The 20498-nt window shown below is 46.5% G+C and overlaps 1 protein-coding gene across 1 annotated transcript in view; it reads left to right on the top strand.

Annotated features, from left to right (window-relative positions):
• The window catches only part of EXOC3 (exocyst complex component 3), a 239946-nt gene that overhangs the window by 208749 nt on the left and 10699 nt on the right, over positions 1-20498 (top strand). Inside the window, exon 11 of the mRNA XM_085606914.1 lies at positions 1788-1949. Within this exon, the coding sequence (XP_085463040.1) occupies positions 1788-1949 (162 nt within the window). The remainder of the gene's footprint in view (positions 1-1787; positions 1950-20498) is intronic.

The raw sequence follows: 20498 nt of genomic DNA, 5'->3' as shown, positions 1-20498 counted from the left end.
AGGGTATAGCGCCTCTAAGGGAGGCACAATGAGTGCTGCAGCCCTTAGAGGCCTTCCCTGGTCACAAGGCTCTGGGTACCTAGGGTACCATTTACCAGGGGCTGACATGTGGCCAGAGTTTGCCATTTGGGTTTGAGGTTTTTTAGGGAAGGAACATATGCCCTGGGCACCTGATTGTCAGGAGTCCAGGGCACACTCAAAGTACATTCAGCAAGTCAGCAAAAGGTGGGGGCATACCATGCAAGAAAGATGGCACTTTCTCACACCTGTCATGATACATGATACATTTACTGATTCAGCAAAATGCAACAAATGCATCCAAGGGCCACTCTGTATAAATTACTTGATATTATATATTTACCGTCATCATATTGCAAGTAGTTATTAGACATTAGTGCAGAGAGCACAGCGCAAAAGGGTGGCAAATGTGTGATGTATATACATATATAGCCTATATCCAAAACAGAAGATGGCTTTAGGAATATGTATGCTAACATTAACTTAAGGAGATTGTAATCGAACTGCATCACATCATACCTATCCATTGGATATTTAATTTGCTTCCCACACCGGCTGTTGTTTCAATCATAGGTTAGTTCATTCCGTACTACTGTACTGAGAAACTGAAAGAGTATATGAACTTAGTGGCAGTCGAAATCTTTCTACTGTATCCAACCGTGTGTCTAAACTATTTACTATCATTAAATGAAATATTGCAAAATACCATCATAAAAAGCTGCTTAGTAGACCAGACAATTCTAGCTATACACCGTCACTATGCTTCGTAAGGTAACCAATGTGCTATGTAACACTGGTATCTCATCCCCTACTCGACTCGCTATGAAGCATATTATCGGAAAAACTACTGCCCCAACTATATAGATTATATCCCAGTCAAGGTGACTCATATCATATGTATTCCCTAAGTTCATCCCTGTCGGGCTGACTCCTCATGGTTAAGACAGGACCAAACCATCATTGAACAGTGCTTGTCTAATCAACAAGGTGCTTGCACAATACAAAACCCATTTAAAACATTCTCACCAGTCACTAAATTATGGGCAAGTTGGATTTAAAAAAATCAACAAATCATGGGTGAATGTGACCAAACCATAATTGTTCACAATGTGTCTGAGCCTGATCTCTTTAAGGACCTGCTACATCGAGCCAGACACCAACATCCCTTCACGCTCTAATCGCATAATGAAGCTCAATGTTTTCTCTGTGTTTAGAAAAGCGGGAAGTAACCATCTGCAAACGTGTTTCAGGATAGCCTAATGTTTACTAAACTGATCTCACTTATCTACAGTTCAGTATTCTGTGCTTTCTCTATATCGTGTCACCACACATCTAGCTGTCTGCCCAACTTCACTTCTCCTGCCTTAGAGCAGATTACTTTTTGCCTCCACCCCACCCCAGCTACTTCATGATATATCAGCCGCAACTAGGTGCATGCCCTACTTTCTTGTTAATCTACTTCTTGTATGCCACGTATTGTCAGGTGGCCAGTTTACACATTTGTTTAAAGTAATCCAAAATTGGTATATGCTACTTGTTCAAGGAGACATTTCTTAAACTGGTAAGTCACATCCTTTCTCGAACAACCTTGTGTTTTCCCTGTTCAGTTTTCTTACTAGGTTTTCCTTGTGTAGTTGCACAGTTGCAGAGCTCTAGTCCTAAACTTGTAATGCATTGTGGCTTCTGCTTTTTAATACCATGTCCTGACATTAGGTGTGTCACTGAATTGAGGAAATAAAGATATCAAATATTTTTCCTTCTCTGCACAGAATGTAACCATTGAGGCCCATCGGAGGGTGGTAGTGGAATACATCAGGGCCATCATGCAGAAGCGGATCTCTTTTAGGAGCGGCGAGGAAAGAAAAGAGGGTGCGGAAAGGATGATCAAAGAAGCAGACCAGTTCCGGTTCCTGTTCAAAAAGCTAGCATCTGTAAGTATGGAGTTAAGTGGAATATAATTTAAAAAGACGAAAAATGTTTTCAGCTGGACTAAACACAAATATATCATGAATTATTCAATTTGCATTTGTGATACAAGGCACCATATGTTCTGTTATTCCGTCTTTAACTATTTAGTTTAACTTGAACTAAAAATGCCTTCACTTCCTTGTTTGAGTGCACACAGAGAGGAATACTTTAGTTTTTGTTCCATAGATGTACCTTTTTAAATTTGTATTTATTGGAAGAGTTCACACAGATCTTCGATTCAGCATACAACCGAAAAATACGTAATTGGATGTGCACTATAAATATTACACTTTCAGCAAAAGTATGATTAATGAAAACAGATAAAATAATGGAAAACTAATATTGCACTTTGCCCCAGCATTCACAGCAGCGTATTCATATATTGCACTTTTGCCCTTAAAATAAACAAATAAAACTCCTCCTTTACCAAGTCTATTTCAGTTCCCCCCACAATCTCTGGAATGTGTTATGTGTACCAGACTTTAGTGCATACCTACATTTTAGTCCCTTCATTTTTAACAACCCGCCATTGTTGAAAGGTAGGTGTCACTTCGACGGCCAGTTTTGGAAAATTATCGAACTTGCTAACAGATTGATTGAAAATAATTGTTTCTTTTGTAATGATTTTATATTAGCTTCAGGTGGATAACCCAAAACTGCTGTCTGTACATATAGTACAAAATCTATCTCCAATGTATGTAGACAGTATTCCTGTATCTCGACTCAATACTGTTTTATTTTAGGACAACTCCAGATGATGTGTCTAATTACCTCCGCTCTCCATTGAGCACCTAAAACAGCTATCCAAAATCCGGGGATTGATTTTATTCAAGAGAGCGGGTGTTCTGTTCAGCAGCCACTTCGTATACTATTACATACGGTGAAAATTCCCTCTCTCTAGTAAAGAAAAGTTAAACAAATTAATCTTATTCCAAGTCTCCACCGAGATCAGAAGAACCTCCTTGGACTGCCACTTCTCCTGAACTTTTCTTTCAGTGCTCCTGTTCTAAGGATAGTTACCCAATAACTACTAGAGACCTACGAGTTCTAGTCTCTATCAGGTCTTTAACTAATTCCAAACTTGCCATGATTCGTCTGGGATCTAATTCCTTCAAAAAGTTCCTTAAACTGATAAATGACCATTGCATCATCATTTTAGAGTGCTTAATGGTGGGTTCAACTTCAGTTCAATCCTTTTAGGAGTTCAGATTTAAAAAATACACAGAGCTTGCATAGCCATTACTTTCCCATCTGGAAGCAGTTTCGTAATCTATTAAGGGAAGATGGCCGATATAAATATCCATTAAGCAGGTTACCCCGTTAATGGCGGGTATGTCAGTGTTTAAACAGTTGTTCCTTTCATTTTAGGAACGATTGCAAGATCTTGTATCTAACCTTTTTGGGAGATGTGTGGGGGAGCGCTTAAAATGCTTCCCACACTTTTACCACACCGGAAGTGTTTGTATTTAATTTAAAGTAATTTTCAATCTCACTCTCTATCTCACTACATCAGACTGCATCCTCCCACTTCTACCTTTTATCCCGGTTGATTCTGTCTGTAGCTGCATAACCTCAAATCAGATGAGAGAAAGTAATCTAGCCGTGCTGCCGATTTATACCTGTCCTACATACAGGAGTATTTGTGCCTAACGGTGATATTCTTCCCCGCCATAGATCCATTAAATGAAGTGTCTTCATATATTCTAACATGTCTGTGGCCATTCAGGGCTTGTTCTGTTTACGAGTATCTGATGTAGAGTCTAATTATGGAGACAGTGGCAGGTAGCCCATACGCCTGGCCGCTAGGTAACCCCTTCCTAACATCTCACTCTGCAATTGGTTCGGAGTTCGTTTGCAGCTGAGGTCGGATGGCTCTGACTGAGCTTTGACTTTTGGAGCAAATATAAGGCTCCAAATTCTTCCAACCCCAACAGTGTGATGCATAATTCACAGTACAGAAGTTAACTGTGGAGGAGATGTACAGCCAGTAATGCCTGTCTTCTGGAAGAAAAAAAACAGTTCAAGCTGATAACTTCTAGTCTCCTCCCTACCTCATGGGATTGCTTGTTTGTCCGCTTATAGTAGAGCTGCATAATGGAAATACATGAACAGCTTGAAGAGACCTTAAAATTCCTCTGAGGAGTGGACGGAGACCACTTTACAACCGCTACTCACTGAGAGGCATCAGTGGGTCAAGATACACCTGGATGGGAAGCGTGAGTAGCAAATGCTTGTTCCTCTGCTCTCCTGCTTATATGCCTCCCCTCTTCCTGCTCTCAGCCTCCGCTTTTAGCCTCTGTCCACAAGCGTGACACAGATTTCACAACACAAAGGGCAGTAGCTCTCTTCTGCTTTGTGAGTGCTAGATGAGAACTGGCAGAGTTATACAAGTGTAATTTGAGAGGGGGCATTTGGATTACCTTGCATGAGAAGCACTAATTAAAGCAGAGGCTGGGGGGCTAAATGGAGAAGCCGCAGCTGCCTGATGGCTGTGCAACAGGAAGAACATGGCTATAGTTTTGCAGAATGGGAAAAGGCGAGGAATTCAAGGAAAGATGGCTGCAAAAACACAAAACCTTCCCCATTCAAGCCTGGTGTTGCGAAATACGCTTTAGTTGGAGCCAATATTTCCAGGGACAATGAAAGCATGGAAAGCAGCTCCAATTTAATAAGTCCATACCCTTCCCCCATAAAAGAGGCAACAGGGAGGTCAAGAGCTGATAAATTAGTGGCTTCACCTATGGGAGGCTCGGCAGGAGAAGGAGGCGGGCAGAATATGGATTCAGATGGACTCCCCAAAAGTGCTCCGACGCCAGATATTTTGTCCAAGGAGGTCAAGAAGCAGGATGATATAAGCCAGGACGCTCAGAGAGAAATTGATGTACATATGGCTGCAGTCAGTTGGAGGGGAATAGTTGACTCCATGCAAGAAAGTGACCAACCTCACCAGGAAGAAAACGGGGATCAAGACTCTTACATGGTTTCAATGTGCCTGAGTTCCAATTTGAAGGATGTAAGTGCACACCAAGCGTCAACAGATTTAAAGGGGGAGCGAATCAAGTATATTTATCAGATCTGGCGATGACTCAGGCAGAGATTGGCAGTCTTGGCAAATCAGGTAAATCCAAATCTATGACAGATCTGCTAGAGAGCATTCTCAATCAGATAAGCGCACTAAAGCAGGTTCAGTGGGAAGAAATCTCTACATTAGGTCTCTGATTAACAAAAATGAAAGCGGCCCTGACACGATTCCTGGTATATTCCAGGAGGCAGAGCAGAGAATCTCTGCACTAGAGGATGAGACACGAGTGTGGGAAGCTCATTTAACAACAGCCCAGAAAGAAATCCGGTGGGCTGTAAACCAAACTAGAGGAGCTCGAAAATCATAGCAGGTGCTCTAATCTACGATTCCTGGGATTCCTAGAGGGGGAGGAAACAACTGGTGGGCACTCTGATCCAGTACATCTGGTGGAAAAATTTATAAGAACGAACATTTTACCCGGCTTCGATAAGGATCTGACAATTATGAGAGTGCATAGAGTTCCATCACAAAGTACCCCCATTATGAAATACTAGCGCACCATATTATTGAATTTCAATGACTATAGGATAAAGGAGCAGATCTTAACTGCAGCTATTAAACATAAAGAATTTACCATCACAAAGAAGATTTAAATCTGCGTACATGTCAATAACAGCAGCCCGACTCAGAAAAGTATGTGGGGCTCGCGAGCCAGCTCTGATTGGGGGTGCTCAGACTTTGCTATTTCAGCAATCAAAATTGAGAATTCTCTATAAAGAGCAATTTCACATATTTACCAACGTTGACGAACCACGCAAAATGCTAAGTACTGTTCTTACCCCGACGGGGGCCTCTTATGAAGGAAACAAAGCTTAAGGCCAAAAATATAAACTGCACACTAGAACATGATGTTGTTACATGCAGAGTTGGGTGGGTTCTACCTTGGCGCAATGCACAGGGTACCAGAAAGTGAAGAGGGACTTCAGGGTTGGGTAATTCCTATCGCCCGATGCCCAGGACATATTGTTTGCTGACAGGGACAACAAGTTTTTATGTTTTTATTGTCCCTCCGACAAGTAGGCTCAACTTCCTGCAGCGGAAACCTTTCCCTGCACAGAACTCCAGAATTCTTCTAACCTGCCTACAAAGGCGTTCCGATTTTATTGGCATAACTTTCTCGGATTTAATAGTCTTTTGATTCACTGACAATAATGCACAGAAGTGCTACCCTCCCTTCTAACCAGAGCGCGAAGCACTGACATCTCTTTGAAGGTTGCAGTGCTGGCCTTGCTTACGCTTTAGGGAAAAAAAAACTCTACTTACACGGTTTCATTCAGAGTGCAGGCTCCAACTCACAACTGCACTCTGAAGGCATGTAGGCCCGTCACCGTTGCTTGTAAGCATAATGCGCAAGTACTACCTTCCACAATAATCCTGTGTCTCCGAGTCTCTGCACTCCCCAAAATCGACCACGGTGGCCCCTTCCTTCAGAGGTCAATGCCCTTGTGCCTTTGGTGTAAAGCATGCGGTCGAAATTGTGGCTGCTCTCACCCACACTGTGGCGATTACTTTGATCACTGGAGCTATTAGCAGATCACAACCCACTAGGTAAGAGAGGCAGCAAAAGTGTAAAGAAATATAAATTCTTAAAATGCATTTGTAAAGATTAATTTTCCTTAACTTTATGACGTTCGACAAAATATTGTGCCCTACCCCACGTCAAAAAAGTGTTGTCAAAATCCACTTTTTTGATGTGGTGCCAGGCGTAATATTATATCATGAAGTTTATGGAAAATCCATCTTTACAAATGCAACTTAAGCATTTAAAATTATATATTTTTTACCACGCTGTTGCTGCCTCTCTTGCCTAGTGGACTGAGATCGGGTAAAAGAAAACACTTTAAGCCTATTTATTTGTGCATGTGTTTGTGAGTATGGCCGCATTACTGAATAGGATTTTGACAACACTTTTTAATATTTTAGTGAATTGAAAGCTTGTGAGGTTCTAAAGCTAAATCTACTGATTCAGGGAGCCCCACCAATAAAACCAGGGGCGTAGTGAACCCCTCCCTATAGCAGCTACAGCAGAGGTGGATTTTTTATGGGCCTCATCTGCAACTTGACAGATAAAAGATCATGATTAACTAAAAGGAAAAAAGAAGATGGGGTGTTAAAAAGGGAGAGAAGGATGGAAGATGAGCAAAGGATAGATGAGTGGGTGAATGTATGGGTGGATAAAAGGATGGATGGATGGGTGGGTAAAAGGATGTATGGATGGTTGGGTGAAAGGATGGATGGATAAATGGGTGACGGGATGGGTAGATGAGTGGGTGGAAAGATGGGTGGGTGAAAGGATGGGTGGCTCTGTGGATGGGAGTGAAAGAATGTGTAGATGGGTGGATGAAAGGTTGACAAAGTAAATGGAAATCTGAGATGGATGGATGCATCGGTGGCTAAAATGATGGCCGAGTAAATAAAAGTCTGAGTGGATAGAAGGATGTCATAGTAATTTAAAATCTGAGAGGATGGATAGATGGCAAAGTAAATGAAAATCTGAGAGGATGGATGGATGAGTAAAGGAATGGCAAAAGGAACAATTGATGCTTGAAAGGCTTTATTGATTGAAGGGTAAGTCAAATGATGGATACATTGGTGGATGGATGCGTGCATAAATAGTGGATGGGTGAACAGATGGATAGATGTATGGAATGGCCAATGGATGGATGGAATGGGAAAGAATGAATACATTAAAAAAAAAAAAATAGATGACAGAATGTAAAGGGGAAATGCTGGACATGAGCAGATAGATGTAGCATTAAAGACTAATGGATAGATGCTTGGATGGAAGTGACAAAGGAGTTTTAGGGAGGTTCGAGCTCACTTACATCACTTGCTTGATGCTGTCAGAGCATTTGTTAATGTGGGGGGTATTTTAATTTTCTGGCTACTCCCTTGAATAAAACCATCAAAGGTATTTTCCCTTTACTTAGCAACATAGTACCACTGTACATAACACACCATAATGATCTCCTCTTATTTATAACAACCCCACCTTCGCATCACTCAGCAGAAAGAGGATACTACCTGTGCTAATGGAATAAGCCTTGCAAGCGTGGGCTGTGCAGAGCTTGTTTTGTGCAGTATACTGAAGATGCTAGGAACAATAGTAATGCAAGGTATCAACTATGTCTTACATGAGATCCACACGGTACCCAAGCTACACTGCATATGATCTTAAACCGTGACCTGTGCAGGACATAAGCTATATAAGTATGAACGGTGCTGTGCATCATTCGGGTAAGGGATTGTGCATGAGGGAATTGTTACATAGGAGGTGTAAAGTGTATGAGCTGCACTACAGAGGATATACGTTTTTCTAGAGATGAGATTAGTCATGCCCATGGGTCGTGCAGGAGCTATGCAGAACACTAGGTTTGTTGAGTTTGAGCTTTACTTCGCGTGAAGCCCGCATGGTATGACTTGGAAGAGGCAACTAAGTAAATTGCATGTGCTGTGAAAGGCATGACCTTTCTTCTGAACATCTTCAATGACAAGTCAGTACCTGCTGGAACCATAGTTCATTAATATTTTTTCAATGGCCCGTCTTTGAGGTTTTCTAACGGATGCATTTTTTCTTGCTGGCTTCCTCAAATCCCCTGTGAAACAAATTGGTAGTTTCTCAGGGAAATACTATAGTGAGAAATTTGCCTTTGTTTGCTAGAGGTATAGTTGGCCACAATTTATTGGGCTTGTTGGGGTGCTAATGTTTAAAACAAAATTGTGTAACATGTTCACGGGTCATGTGTATTAAAGTTAGGTCGAGTAGAGAATTCAAGTCAGATACATTCAAAAACAGTGAGCAGGAATCTCAGCTTGAATTACTGACAAGGATTCCATTAAAAGCAGGTGTACAATTGTCTGCAACATTTAACAAGTTGTGGCTATGTGATTGGCTTCCAGACGGCTCCTTCATAATATGCAAGATTACAAAGGAGTGGAAGCAAGATTGGTGATTTTATTTTGAAAACAGAAAATGTACCTCAAACAACGTGCTCCCTGGAAAAAGGGATGAAGAGAGCAAAATCTTTTCAACTTAAAAATGGTTGCGGTGTGCAGAAAGCTACAATGCAGAGTTTGAAAACATTATCTACCATTGCACTAAGGAATCATTTAATACATCAGCTTTGGTGCATGTCAATATTTTAAAAACAAAATAAAGGCAAGTCAACGTAAAAAAAATTAGGGCCCCCACTTCTAACCGAATGTGCATCCATAGATCTATGAAATTACATGGATGCAGAATTACGACTTTCAGAAATTCATAAGAGTTTACATAAGTTGGCCTGGAAACCTACAACTGTTCCATGTTCCTAAGCACACTCTTTACAAACATAGAATGTATTACCTTTTTGACGGTGCAGAGGGAGTTATAGAGGAGTTTGTGGTGCCGTTAAACATGTACATTGCACGCACGCACACATTTGCACTGCAATCCAGGTCTGGAAAAAACAACTCTTTTTGCTAGAGAATACTTTTATAGGTGCTAATCCAATCTTTGTGTGTCTAAGCCAAACTTGCATGTATTGATACCTTACATTTTGACTCTTTAACTAGATCGCCTACAAATTATTGCCAAACTATGAAGGTCTATGTATTGGATGTAGTGCTTGGTATATGATCACAATTCTAGCAAACCAGGGAACCAAGGTAGAGTGAGATGAAGGGAACTGTCCAAAATTACAGTGTGGACTGTGTCAAACCGGGGCAGACTCCTTTATCCTCAGTTGGTAACCAAGGCACTGGACTGCATGTAGAATTTAAGTTTATTCACAGTAACATTTTGTGAAAATGAGTGAATGTTTACATATATAATTGTCAGGGTAGTCTACAAATCTCTTCCTCAAACTAGAAAGAGATCATCGAAACAATTAGAGCAGTGAACGTCAATATAATTAGAGTGCTGACATATTCAGTCTTACCATGACCTTGAGCAGAGCCCAGTCAAACTGAGATTTGCAGAGTCTGTGAATATTCAAATATTTGACATAAAAACCTAGTGTGTTAAGAGTCCTGTACAATCAGAAAGGAGGCATGAACAGAGCAATGTAAGAATACAAATACTGCTGTAAAATTAGCCCTGGCATAATCAGAGAGGCTGCTATCCGAGGTCTCATATGAGAATGCTGTCATAAATTGAAACCTCATTGTTTGGTACCAAATCGGACAAGTAGACTTTACTGTAAGGATGTAGCAGATTTTTTTTACAGGACAAGTAGATTTCTTAAACATCTTGTCTTTTGGACAAGAAGATATTTTATTAAATTCCACAGCCCTGGGACTTACGGGAGCCCAGTGGCCTGCTCTTCCCTTAGGAGTGAGGGCAATTTTGAGAAGGGCTTCCGAAGGGCAGGTGGAGTTTCACAGAGCTGGGATGGTTAGCTCACTGTAGTTAGGAAAAGGACGAATTCTTACTTTGACAAATGGAAAAGACTATTTATTAATAGAAATGTTTGTTTTTTTCATTTTGCTTTGCACTATGACAAGACACTTTATCCTTTTAGGAGAGGGGGTATTCCTTCCAGGTGATCTCGATGGAGTCTTACCAGTCTCATTTTAGGAAGCACAGTGCACTTTTCAGAATTGTAAGTCTGAAAGAGGTATATGCATTGAATACCTTTAAGGATACAGTATGTATAAGTGGGTGAATAGGCGGGGGACTTTTATTGGTTATTTTTTACAAGTATGCGTGTTTCTTTGTATGGCACTTTATGACATGGCACTTTATATTTATAGGATTGGTGATACCCCCTCTGTTAAAGTTTAATTTGAGAGCATGTCTCAGGGATGTTTTTATTTGTTTAAATCTTTTTTATTTACATTTTTGCACATTTTTAAAACATATGATCAGAGCAGTGCTCATGCAGCAAAAAGAAAGAAAAAGAAAAGTGATTGTCAACAGCATAATGTGCAGTACTTAATAGCAAAAGGAGAAACAGGCGAGTAGTTCACGGCAATCACATAAAGTCATGGGTCAATAACCCTAGACAGGGCAGATCAGTGCTGACGAGTCTCACCAGCGGGTGGCATGCAAACGGACCAAATATAGTGCAGTTCGAACTCAACTGGGGACATAGGGTACAACAAAATGAGGACAACATAAGCCAAGGAAGGGAAACTGGAGTCGCTTAAGACCTGCTGCCGCATCTAGTGTATCCGTCTCAGGGATGTTTTTAAGGGGCACTGTGCACTTTATGGAATTATATGCTATAGGGGAGGTATTTAGAGTCCAGGAGAGGGGCAAGTGGGGCTATGAGTTTCAAATCTGTCAAAGAGGCAAATGGGAACAAATTGTAAATACCCGTCTGCCTAGAGATAGATGCAGCAACTCCAGATTATCAGGCTCAGGTTTGCCCCAGAGATTCAACCAGTTATTCAGGATCACACTCTGTTACAGCTCATGAGCTCTCACTGGTGTAGCTTTGATTTTTGAAGGGACGAGAACATACTATGATCACTTGATTTCGGTTACTGCCATTGGCCTGAATACAAGCAATTGAACATTGGCTGAAAGGACATTTCCCAGATATCATACTCCTTCAGGAAACGGGGGTATGAATGTGTTTCAAATGCTAAGGCAGCTCACAGGGGAGTCGCGATACGCATAAAGAGCCATCTCTCATTTCACATAAGAACCTTCCAAACAGAAAATGCAGGGAGGTGGGCTTGGGTTAGTGGCTTCATTAACAGTGTTAGAATAACGGTAGCCACAATTTATGGTCCACTTTTAGATGAACCAGCCCCATTGGTAGAGCTTTGCCAGTCATTGTTAACTATTCTGGAGAAACTGATTCTGGGTGGTGATTTTAATTTTCTTTTAAATCCAGAATCAGATGTAACCTTGTTAAATATTTTCAATATCCTTAAGAAATGTTCTTTATTCAGATGCTAGCACAGCCAAGTTCTCATTTGTTTTCGTGTTTTTATGTTATAAGCATTTTCATGAGGGAACCAAAACAACACAGTATTTGCATAGGTTGAGTCCCACAACTTCCTGCAACTTGCTCAGATTGTTTATTTACATGAATGTAATGTACAGCACACCCCCCCATGCATGCAAACTGGTGTCCCTGTAAAGTCCCTTCCTTGTGCAATAGAGGATAGAGTGGTTTTGCCTGACTGTGTGCATTTACAACATTTGACTCTTTTCCATGAAAAAGGTAGTTTTCAGTCCACGCATGTATTAGCCCAGGTTCTGAGACTCCACCCTTTGATCTAAATGTCTCTAGACTCTAGTCTAGACCGAGAGAAGGGAAGGTGGGTGAACTTCAGGACCTATCTGCCACCGCCAGTGAAAACTTTATGAAAGAGCACTGTACCAGGGGGGTGGGGCAAATTTCTAATTTGCGGATATTCATAGGAAATGTACACAAGGCCCCCATGCCCACCTGTATGGCCCCATTGGGAAACTGAGTTAGGGTTGAAAATATCTGACAAGTCTTGGTTAAATGTTTGGTCAAGAGCGGATGCCTCATTAATATGCTCACAACATAAGATTCTTGTGAGACGGTACCGGACTCTTGTGCGTTTGATGGCAATGTTTGGGGCTTCCGGGGAGTGCTCGAGGGGATGCAGTGAATGAGCTACGATGACACACGTGTGGTTGTGTTGCAGAGATGTCAAAACTTTCTCAAGAAAAGGTTTTTTTCACTCATATTAAAGATACAACAGATATTGAATTAAAGACCTGCTCATGCTACTGATTGGTGACATGAGAAAACTGACTATATATACGCTATCTACTTTGACAGGTAAGCTATTGACCTATATGTTACTAGTAAGACTCAAGTGTTCACATGTGGAAATTACAGACTTGCATATCAATACCAATATGGTGATCTAAATTAAGATTCATACATGGCATGAAAAAATGATGTGCTAAAGTGTGTGAAAAACGACTAGATTTGAAAAAATGTGGGTTCCTTTTGAACTTGTGAGAATATTATGAGCTGCTATGACAGAGGCCCGTTGTTAAATAAATCAGGCATTTGTTAACCTAGCTCTCACTGTGAATCTTCTCTAGAAAATGTTTGAAAGCACTGTACCTATTCACTACTCTAAATGCATTTGATATATTTGTAGTCCACTTGTAATTTGTGTGAATTGTAACCCGTCTTGTTATATTCTGTCCATTGATATGCTGTATTAAAGGAATTTCTCACAAACTGAAGCTGTAAACTATATTTCCTCTACACCACCAAAATATAAAATATAGTTGTAAAAATGTTTTTTATATTTTTAATATTCCAAACAAATTCATTGTGGCTTCATTACTAGTCCCTTTATTCACGAAAACGGTTCACCACCAAATATATCTTCAATGTCATATTTGGCATTATGTTCAATATATGATCTGGTCATCAGTGGATAAGCGCTACACTTCATTGCATTTCACAACCTGCCTTTATTAATAGTTAACTGCAAACTGTATTACTTGGCTTGTATAATCTTTAATTATAAACTATGCATCTATCAGTTAGCATCATCTATTCTTAAACACAGCCAAACCGGACCTTTCGAAAGCCACCAAACTAACACCTTTATATTGAATGCTTTAGTCACTCTTAAACATAGGAATGAATAATAATGGGGGTAAGTGGTGATCTTATGTAACAATTATGCTTGGGAAACATGGTAATGCTGTGAGTTAAGGTTAAGTGATTATGTTGCTGTTGAAAGATGTGTGTGTCTCAGCTTCTGAACTCTAGACAAATTCTGCATGCTGCCTAGCTACCAAATGTGTCCTGCAACATCGGATTAAGCATTCTCAACCTATCGAAACCACCCAGCACCTTTGTTTGCTTCATAGGGTGCCAGATGTACGACACATTTTTGCATGCGCAAATGGGTTTGGGACCCGTTTGCGCATGTAAAAACCTACAGGGCCATGAACAAACCCTATTTAGTGAGTCGCAATTTAGGTCGCAAAACACTCGCAATTTACTGCCCTCTTCAAGAGGGTGGTAATGCATTCGCAAATGGGAAGGGGTCCCCAACGGGGACTCTTTCCCCTCTGCAAATGCAGGGGAAAATATGTTTTAGTGGCAGGCAGTGGTCCCAGTGACCACTACCTGCAGTTAAAAAATGAAACCAAAAAGTTTCATTATTTTTTTTTGATGCTTCCCGTTTACCTTTAAGGAAAACGGGCCAGACATGGAGGTCTGCTGAGCCCAGCAGGCCACCATACCTGGGAGGGCAAGCTATTCCCAATGGGGTCGCAAATTGCAGGACTCATCAATATTCATGAGGCACTCGCAATTTGCAATTTGCAAACCCATTGCAAATTGCTAATTTTCCGTTCTTTTTTTTTTTTTAATGCATTCTCAATGGGGTCGCAAATTGCGAGTGCCTCATGAATATTGATGAGGCATGCAATTTGCGACCCCATTGGGAATAGCTAACAGTGTCTCTGACACTGTTGTACATGTAATTTTGTGAGTCGCAAAATTACATGGTCCTACATCTGGCCCAGGATCTTCAAGACTTAGGATATTCAAGGTCAAGCCTCAAACATAATTTGCTCCTACCATAACATAGCGGTATCCAGATCCTACTAATACTGCTGTAATAATGTGCAAGGAAATACCATCTTTACACAACTGCACACTGTTCTTTTGCATTTCCACCCACACTCCTCTAACACAATCTTTCTGTTATATGCACTCGGTCACAAGTACCAGTACCACAATGGCAGGTTTACATCCTACTCCTGGAGAAGGCAGAAAATCACAGGCTCCAACCTCGATCGGTGGTATTATACAGCTCTTCTTTAATTTTCTTTCTTTTCTCTTCACCTTACTGCTCACAGAGTTGCGCTACCCACCCTGTGCCAACTGGTACCTTGTCTTGTGAGAGCTCACAGCCCTCCACAGGTTTTGCTTGCTAAGCTTTCCACCTACACTGGTCCCTTAAATGAGCCAATTCTAGTCCCATTGAAAACTAGAATGCGGCCCAAGCATATTTAGATACCTCCTTCTGACAGTAGCAAACCTCACTCAGATGTGATAACACCTCACACCCGAGATATTATTGATCAGTTTACCTTCTTTGGTAGAATCTGTCCTGTATGCTACTGGTAGTGTTGGAGGGAGGACCACCGGGGAGTCGATGAGACTACTCCGGGGCACCTTCCTACCGCAAAGTTATAGCCGAGCGCTGCTGAGAAGCCCCCTCGGGGAGGTCTTTCTCCTATGATCGTACTAGGCCCAGTAATACCACCACACAGGACTCAATATCAGTTGCTTGACTCGGTTCTTTATCAGCAGTAGTACGTTCAATATTTACAGTGGGATCGAGGGATCCTGTAAGAGTCTCAATGTCTTTCAGAGGGATAGGGTAGCGGGACAGTCTTAGTACCAACCAGGTACGGAAGGGCTCTGCGCCAGACCTTGAGTGCTGGTCTCAGAGCGGCTCGGACGTGGGGAGCCGCGACGGCGTCTGCAGGGCTCGGGTGGTAGTTCCGCTTCGGTCGAGCCGCGACACAGTCAGCAGGGCTCCGGTGGTAGGTCCGCTTCGGTCGAGCCGCGACGAGGTCAGCTGGGCTCTGATGGTAAGGTTCAACAAGGTCGGGCCGCGACAGCGTCAGCAGGGCCCCAAAGGTTCGTGTAGGTCTTTAGCACGGTGGAGCCGCGACGTCGTCAGCAGGGCTCAGAGTGTGGGTTCAGGATGAGTCTTCTTCCGGGGGGTCAGCCGCGATCCGATCAGCAGGGCTCTTGACTCCAGGATACAACTGTTGTCCTGTTGTCGGGTCGCCCCAGATATAGGACTGGAGCCCTTTGATGTCCGGACCCTGGTGCCCGGAGGGGGCGGAGAGGCCGGGTAGGGAGCGGCCAGACACCCAGCAGGAGAGGCGCCGGGCCCCAGAGAGCTGTGGGGCGATCGCACCTAGGTGTGGAAGGACGGTTGGGGGTCCCATCGATACTGCCCGCCGCCGGGGTGGGAAGGGTTCTCGTGGTATGCCCCGGGCCAGGGGTTGGCGCCTTGATGTCGGGCCTCGCTGGGACAGAGGCCGGGTGAAGCGGGGTCACGCAGGAGGTCACGTGGAGTGACGTATAATCCAAAATGGAGGAGCCCCGAGGTGCATGGGACCTCGTGCGGCTTAGCGAGGGGGAACAGGACCACGCCACGAGGCCGGCTCCCACACGCGTCCCCCCCAGCTGAAGGCAGGGAGAGTCACCCATCTCCTTGGGGGTTCTCCTCGCCGAGGCGGAAGAATCTGGACAGGCCGTCAGCGTTGGCGTGGTCGTTGCCGGGCCGGTGTTCCACAGTGAAGTCCATCCCTTGCAGCGAGATGGACCATCGCAACAACTTGGGGTTCTCGCCCCGCATTTGCATGAGCCACCGCAAGGGCCGGTGGTCAGTTTGGACCCTGAAGTGGGTGCCGAAAAGGTAGGGCCGGAGCTTCTTGAGAGCCCATACCACGGCGAAGGCCTCCCGCTCGATGATGTTCTCGCGGCAGCAGTCGGCGGCTGATAAAGGCCACAGGTCGGTCGAGGCCCTTGGCGTCCAGCTGGGAGAGGACCGCTCCGACCCCGTACTCCGAGGCATCGGTCTGGACTACAAATTCCTTGCTGTAGTCAGGGGCCTGTAGCACAGGGGCAGCGCACATGGCCGCCTTGAGGGCCTCAAAAGCGGTCTGACAGCGGGGCGTCCAGTGCACTGCCTGGGGCTGTTTCTTGGAAGTGAGCTCCGTAAGGGGGCCCACAATGCTGCCATAATCCTTGATGAATCGTCGGTAGTAGCCTGTGAGGCCTAGGAAGGCCCGGACAGCGGTTTGGGTTGGGGGGGGCTCCCATGCTTGGATGGCGTCGACCTTTAACTGGAGGGGCGCCACCTGGCCACTCCCCACCTGGTGGCCCAGATAAGTCACAGATCCTTGACCGATCTGGCATTTACTGGCCTTAACGGTGAGTCCGGCTCTTTGGAGAGCGGCCAGGACGAGGTGTCCTAAGTGCGCGGCCCAGTGGTCGCTGAAGACGGCAATGTCGTCGAGGTAGGCCGCACTGAAGGCTTCTAGTCCGGCCAGGACCTTGTTCACTAGCCTCTGAAAAGTCGCTGGGGCGTTCTTCATACCGAAGGGCATTACCCGAAAGTGGTAGTGCCCATCGGGTGTGGAAAAGGCGGATCGTTCCTGGGCGCCGGGAGTGAGCTTGATCTGCCAGTACCCAGCGGTGAGATCAAAGGTGCTTAGGTAGCGGGCGGCCCCTAAGCGATCGATCAGCTCGTCTGCTCGTGGCAAGGGGTGGGCATCGGTCTTGGTGACTGCGTTCAGGCCCCGGTAGTCGACACAAAACCTGAGTTCTGGGGCAGTGCCGGGGGCGGCGGCCTTCGGCACCAAGACCACCGGGCTGGCCCACGGGCTGTCGGACGGCTCGATGACTCCGAGGGCGAGCATCTTGGCGACCTCGGTCTGTATGCAGGCTCGGACTCGGTCAGGTACTCTGTAAGCGCGGTGTCGCACAGGGGGGCTGTCCCCAGTATCCACGTCGTGGACGCTCCAGGGGGTCACCCCGGGCGTAAGAGAGAAGAGGGCAGCGAAGGGTTGCAGCAGCTTCTGGCAGTCATGGCGCTGTTCTGGTGTCAGGGTGGCGGAGAGGCGAACGCCCTCCAAGGAGCCGTCTTGGCCCGAGGATCCCAGGAGGTCTGGTAGGGGCTCGGAGTCACTTTCGCCCCCATCGTCGGTAGCCAGCAGCAGGCTTAGTTCAGTTCGGGCAAAGTGGGGCTTGAGCCGGTTGGCGTGCAGGACCCGGAGGGGGTTCCTCGGGGACTCCATGTTGACTAGGTACGTGACGGGGCTCTTCCTCTCAACTACCTTGAAGGGCCCGGTCCACTTGTCCTGCAGGGCGCAGGGGTCCACGGGTGACATGACCCAGACTTGCTGGCCCGGCTCGAACTCGAAGGTTGAGGCATTTTCGTCATACCAGCGTTTCATGTCTTCTTGGCTGGCTTTGAGGTTGGCTTCTGCCAGGGCCCGGAACTTCCGAGTCTGGTTCCGCAGGGTCAGGAGGTACTCTCGAAATCGGAGGGGGACCACCAACACCCGGCCGGCCCCTAGTTCGGCGACTTTCTGCTCGCTATACAATAAGTCATTGTCCCAATAGACCCAGTGGGTTCCCGTGGGGTCCCCCGCAGCCTGGGCGGCCGCTTGCTGTCGAGCCCCCTCGAGGGACGGGCAGGCCTTCTGCTCTTGCTGGAGTTGTTCGCGGGTGGGGCCCCCGTCGTGGCGCCACTGGGCCAGCTCGGGGATCTCGCTGAGGGAGGCGGCCTCGTCGGTAGGAAGTTCGGATGGCCCGGCCTCCTCGTCAGGTTCCTCCGTGCCGGAGGAGGGTGATAGTTCGGGGCCCGTCGGCTTGTCGGGGCCCGTGGCAGCGGCTGGTTGGGCGGTCATGGACCGGGTGGTGGCGCAGGCCCACTCGGGCAGTCCTAGCATCCCCAGATGCTCTCGGCGTTCCGCCTGGGCCCAGGGGGAGCTCTCTAGGTCATTCCCCAGGATGCAGTCCACTGGGGCGTCGTCGCGGACAGTCACTTTTAGGGTGCCAGACACTCCTCCCCACTCGAAGGGGATCCTGGCCATCCGGCACATGCTCTCGGTGTTGTCCGCGGTCCGGACAGGGCATAGGACATGCGGCAGGATTTGTTCGGGGGTCACCAGGTGGCAGCGGACAGCGGTCACACTGGCCCCAGTGTCCCGGAGGGCCTCGGCCCGTCGTCCATTGATGGTGACCCACTGTTGGTACTTCTGCGTGTTGCTTGGGATGGCAGCTCGGGGCACCATTTCTCGGGAGCCCAGGCATACAAGCGACATGGCAGCTGGTTCCCACTCGGGGGACCCGCCGTCGTGGTTTTCCTCCTCGTCTTCTCCCTCCCCCAGGGCTGCGGCGGCTATTTGCCGGGGAGGGGGCCCAGCGGTCCCGTTCCGTCGGTTCACGGGGCAGGCCGGGTCGCTCGCATAGTGTCCGGTCTGCTGGCAGCCGAAGCAGGTCACTGTCGGTCGTGGTCCAGGCCGTGCGATAGGAGTCCCCCTTCGGCCCAGGGTCGGGGACGTGTGGTTGGTGGCTTGGCCTCGGGGCGGGCTTCTGGGCGGCCCGGCCGGGAATTCTCGACTGCGGTGGGACCCCCCCCTCCGCCTCGCTGGCGGGGAGGTCCCGTGGTACTCCGTTGGTAGTCCCCCACGGGGTTCCGGGGGACCCGGGTGTTGACCCATCGGTCTGCTTCGGCGGCGAGCTTCCGGGGCTCGGTCAGTTTACTGTCCAGGAGGTGTTGCCTTAGTTCAACAAAGCAGTTGTTGGCGAGGTGCTCCCAGACAATGAGGTCGAACAGTTCATTGTATGAGGTGACCTTGCTTCCTTTTATCCATCCTTCCAATGCTCGGCTGAAGAAGTCCACGTATTCGACCCACGTGGTACCGGGGAGCTTCTTGCAGTCCCGGAAGCGCTGCCGGTACATCTCGGCTGATAGTCCGTAGCGTGTGAGTAGGGCTTCTTTCATGTGGTCGTATGATGTCATCACTGCGTCGGGGAGTTGCAGCAGGGTATCCCGGCCCTCGCTGAGGAACCTCCCCCATAGGCCGGCACCCCAATCCTTCCGGGGTACCCGATGGGAGGTCATGGCTACTTCGTACGCTCGAAACCATTGCTGGATGTCGTCATTTTTATAGTACTCCTTGACGACATCCTTGGGAATGTGAACCTTTGGCTCGGTCAGTGGCAGAGCGTCCCGGGCTCCGGGGGTGCTGGTCTCCCCCGTTTTAGCTTTTAGTTCAAGTTCCTTGAGGCTCCTCTCGTGCTCGAGGGTTAGCCGTCTCTCCTCTAGTTCCCGATGCCGTTTCTTTGCCTCGATTTCCTCTTGCAGCCGTAGTTGCTCCAATGCTATTTTCTTCTCCGCCAGTAGGAGCTCACCGTCCAGCCGGAGTCGGGCGAGGTCCATTTCGTGTGTCCAGACCCTCTCCCGTTCTCGCATTTCTTCGTGGGAAAGGCTGGTTTCTGGGACGGTTCGCTCCCCATCTGTCGGGGTTGGGGTTGGCAGGTTTCCGTCCTGGGCCGAGGTCCCTTCGGCTCGGGTTGGGGTGGTCTCGGGTTCTGCCCAGGCTTTCAGGGCTTTCTGCATTTCTTCCTTGGTGCCCAATCCTGTGGTTGGGATCCCTTTGTCCTTGCAGAATTGTTTCAGCTCTTTGTGGATGTATTCTTCCAACTTTTCCGGCTGGAAGGTTGCGGCCACGGTTGCCTCTTGTCCGTCTATGGTTTCCTTTTCTTTCCGTCTGGTTAGGTAGTGGGTGTGTTACTTGCCTGTACGATTGCGTCTGGCTCGGATCCCGTCGCTGGCCACCAAATGTTGGAGGGAGGACCACCAAGGAGTCGATGAGACTACTCCGGGGCACCTTCCTACCGCAAAGTTATAGCCGAGCGCCGCTGAGAAGCCCCCTCGGGGAGGTCTT

This window comes from Triturus cristatus, chromosome 5_2 (assembly GCF_964204655.1).
Source record: "Triturus cristatus chromosome 5_2, aTriCri1.1, whole genome shotgun sequence".
Taxonomy (NCBI): Eukaryota; Metazoa; Chordata; class Amphibia; order Caudata; family Salamandridae; genus Triturus; species Triturus cristatus.
The sequence above is the reverse complement of the archived record's forward strand: the minus strand, read 5'-3'. Positions and strand labels throughout refer to the sequence as shown.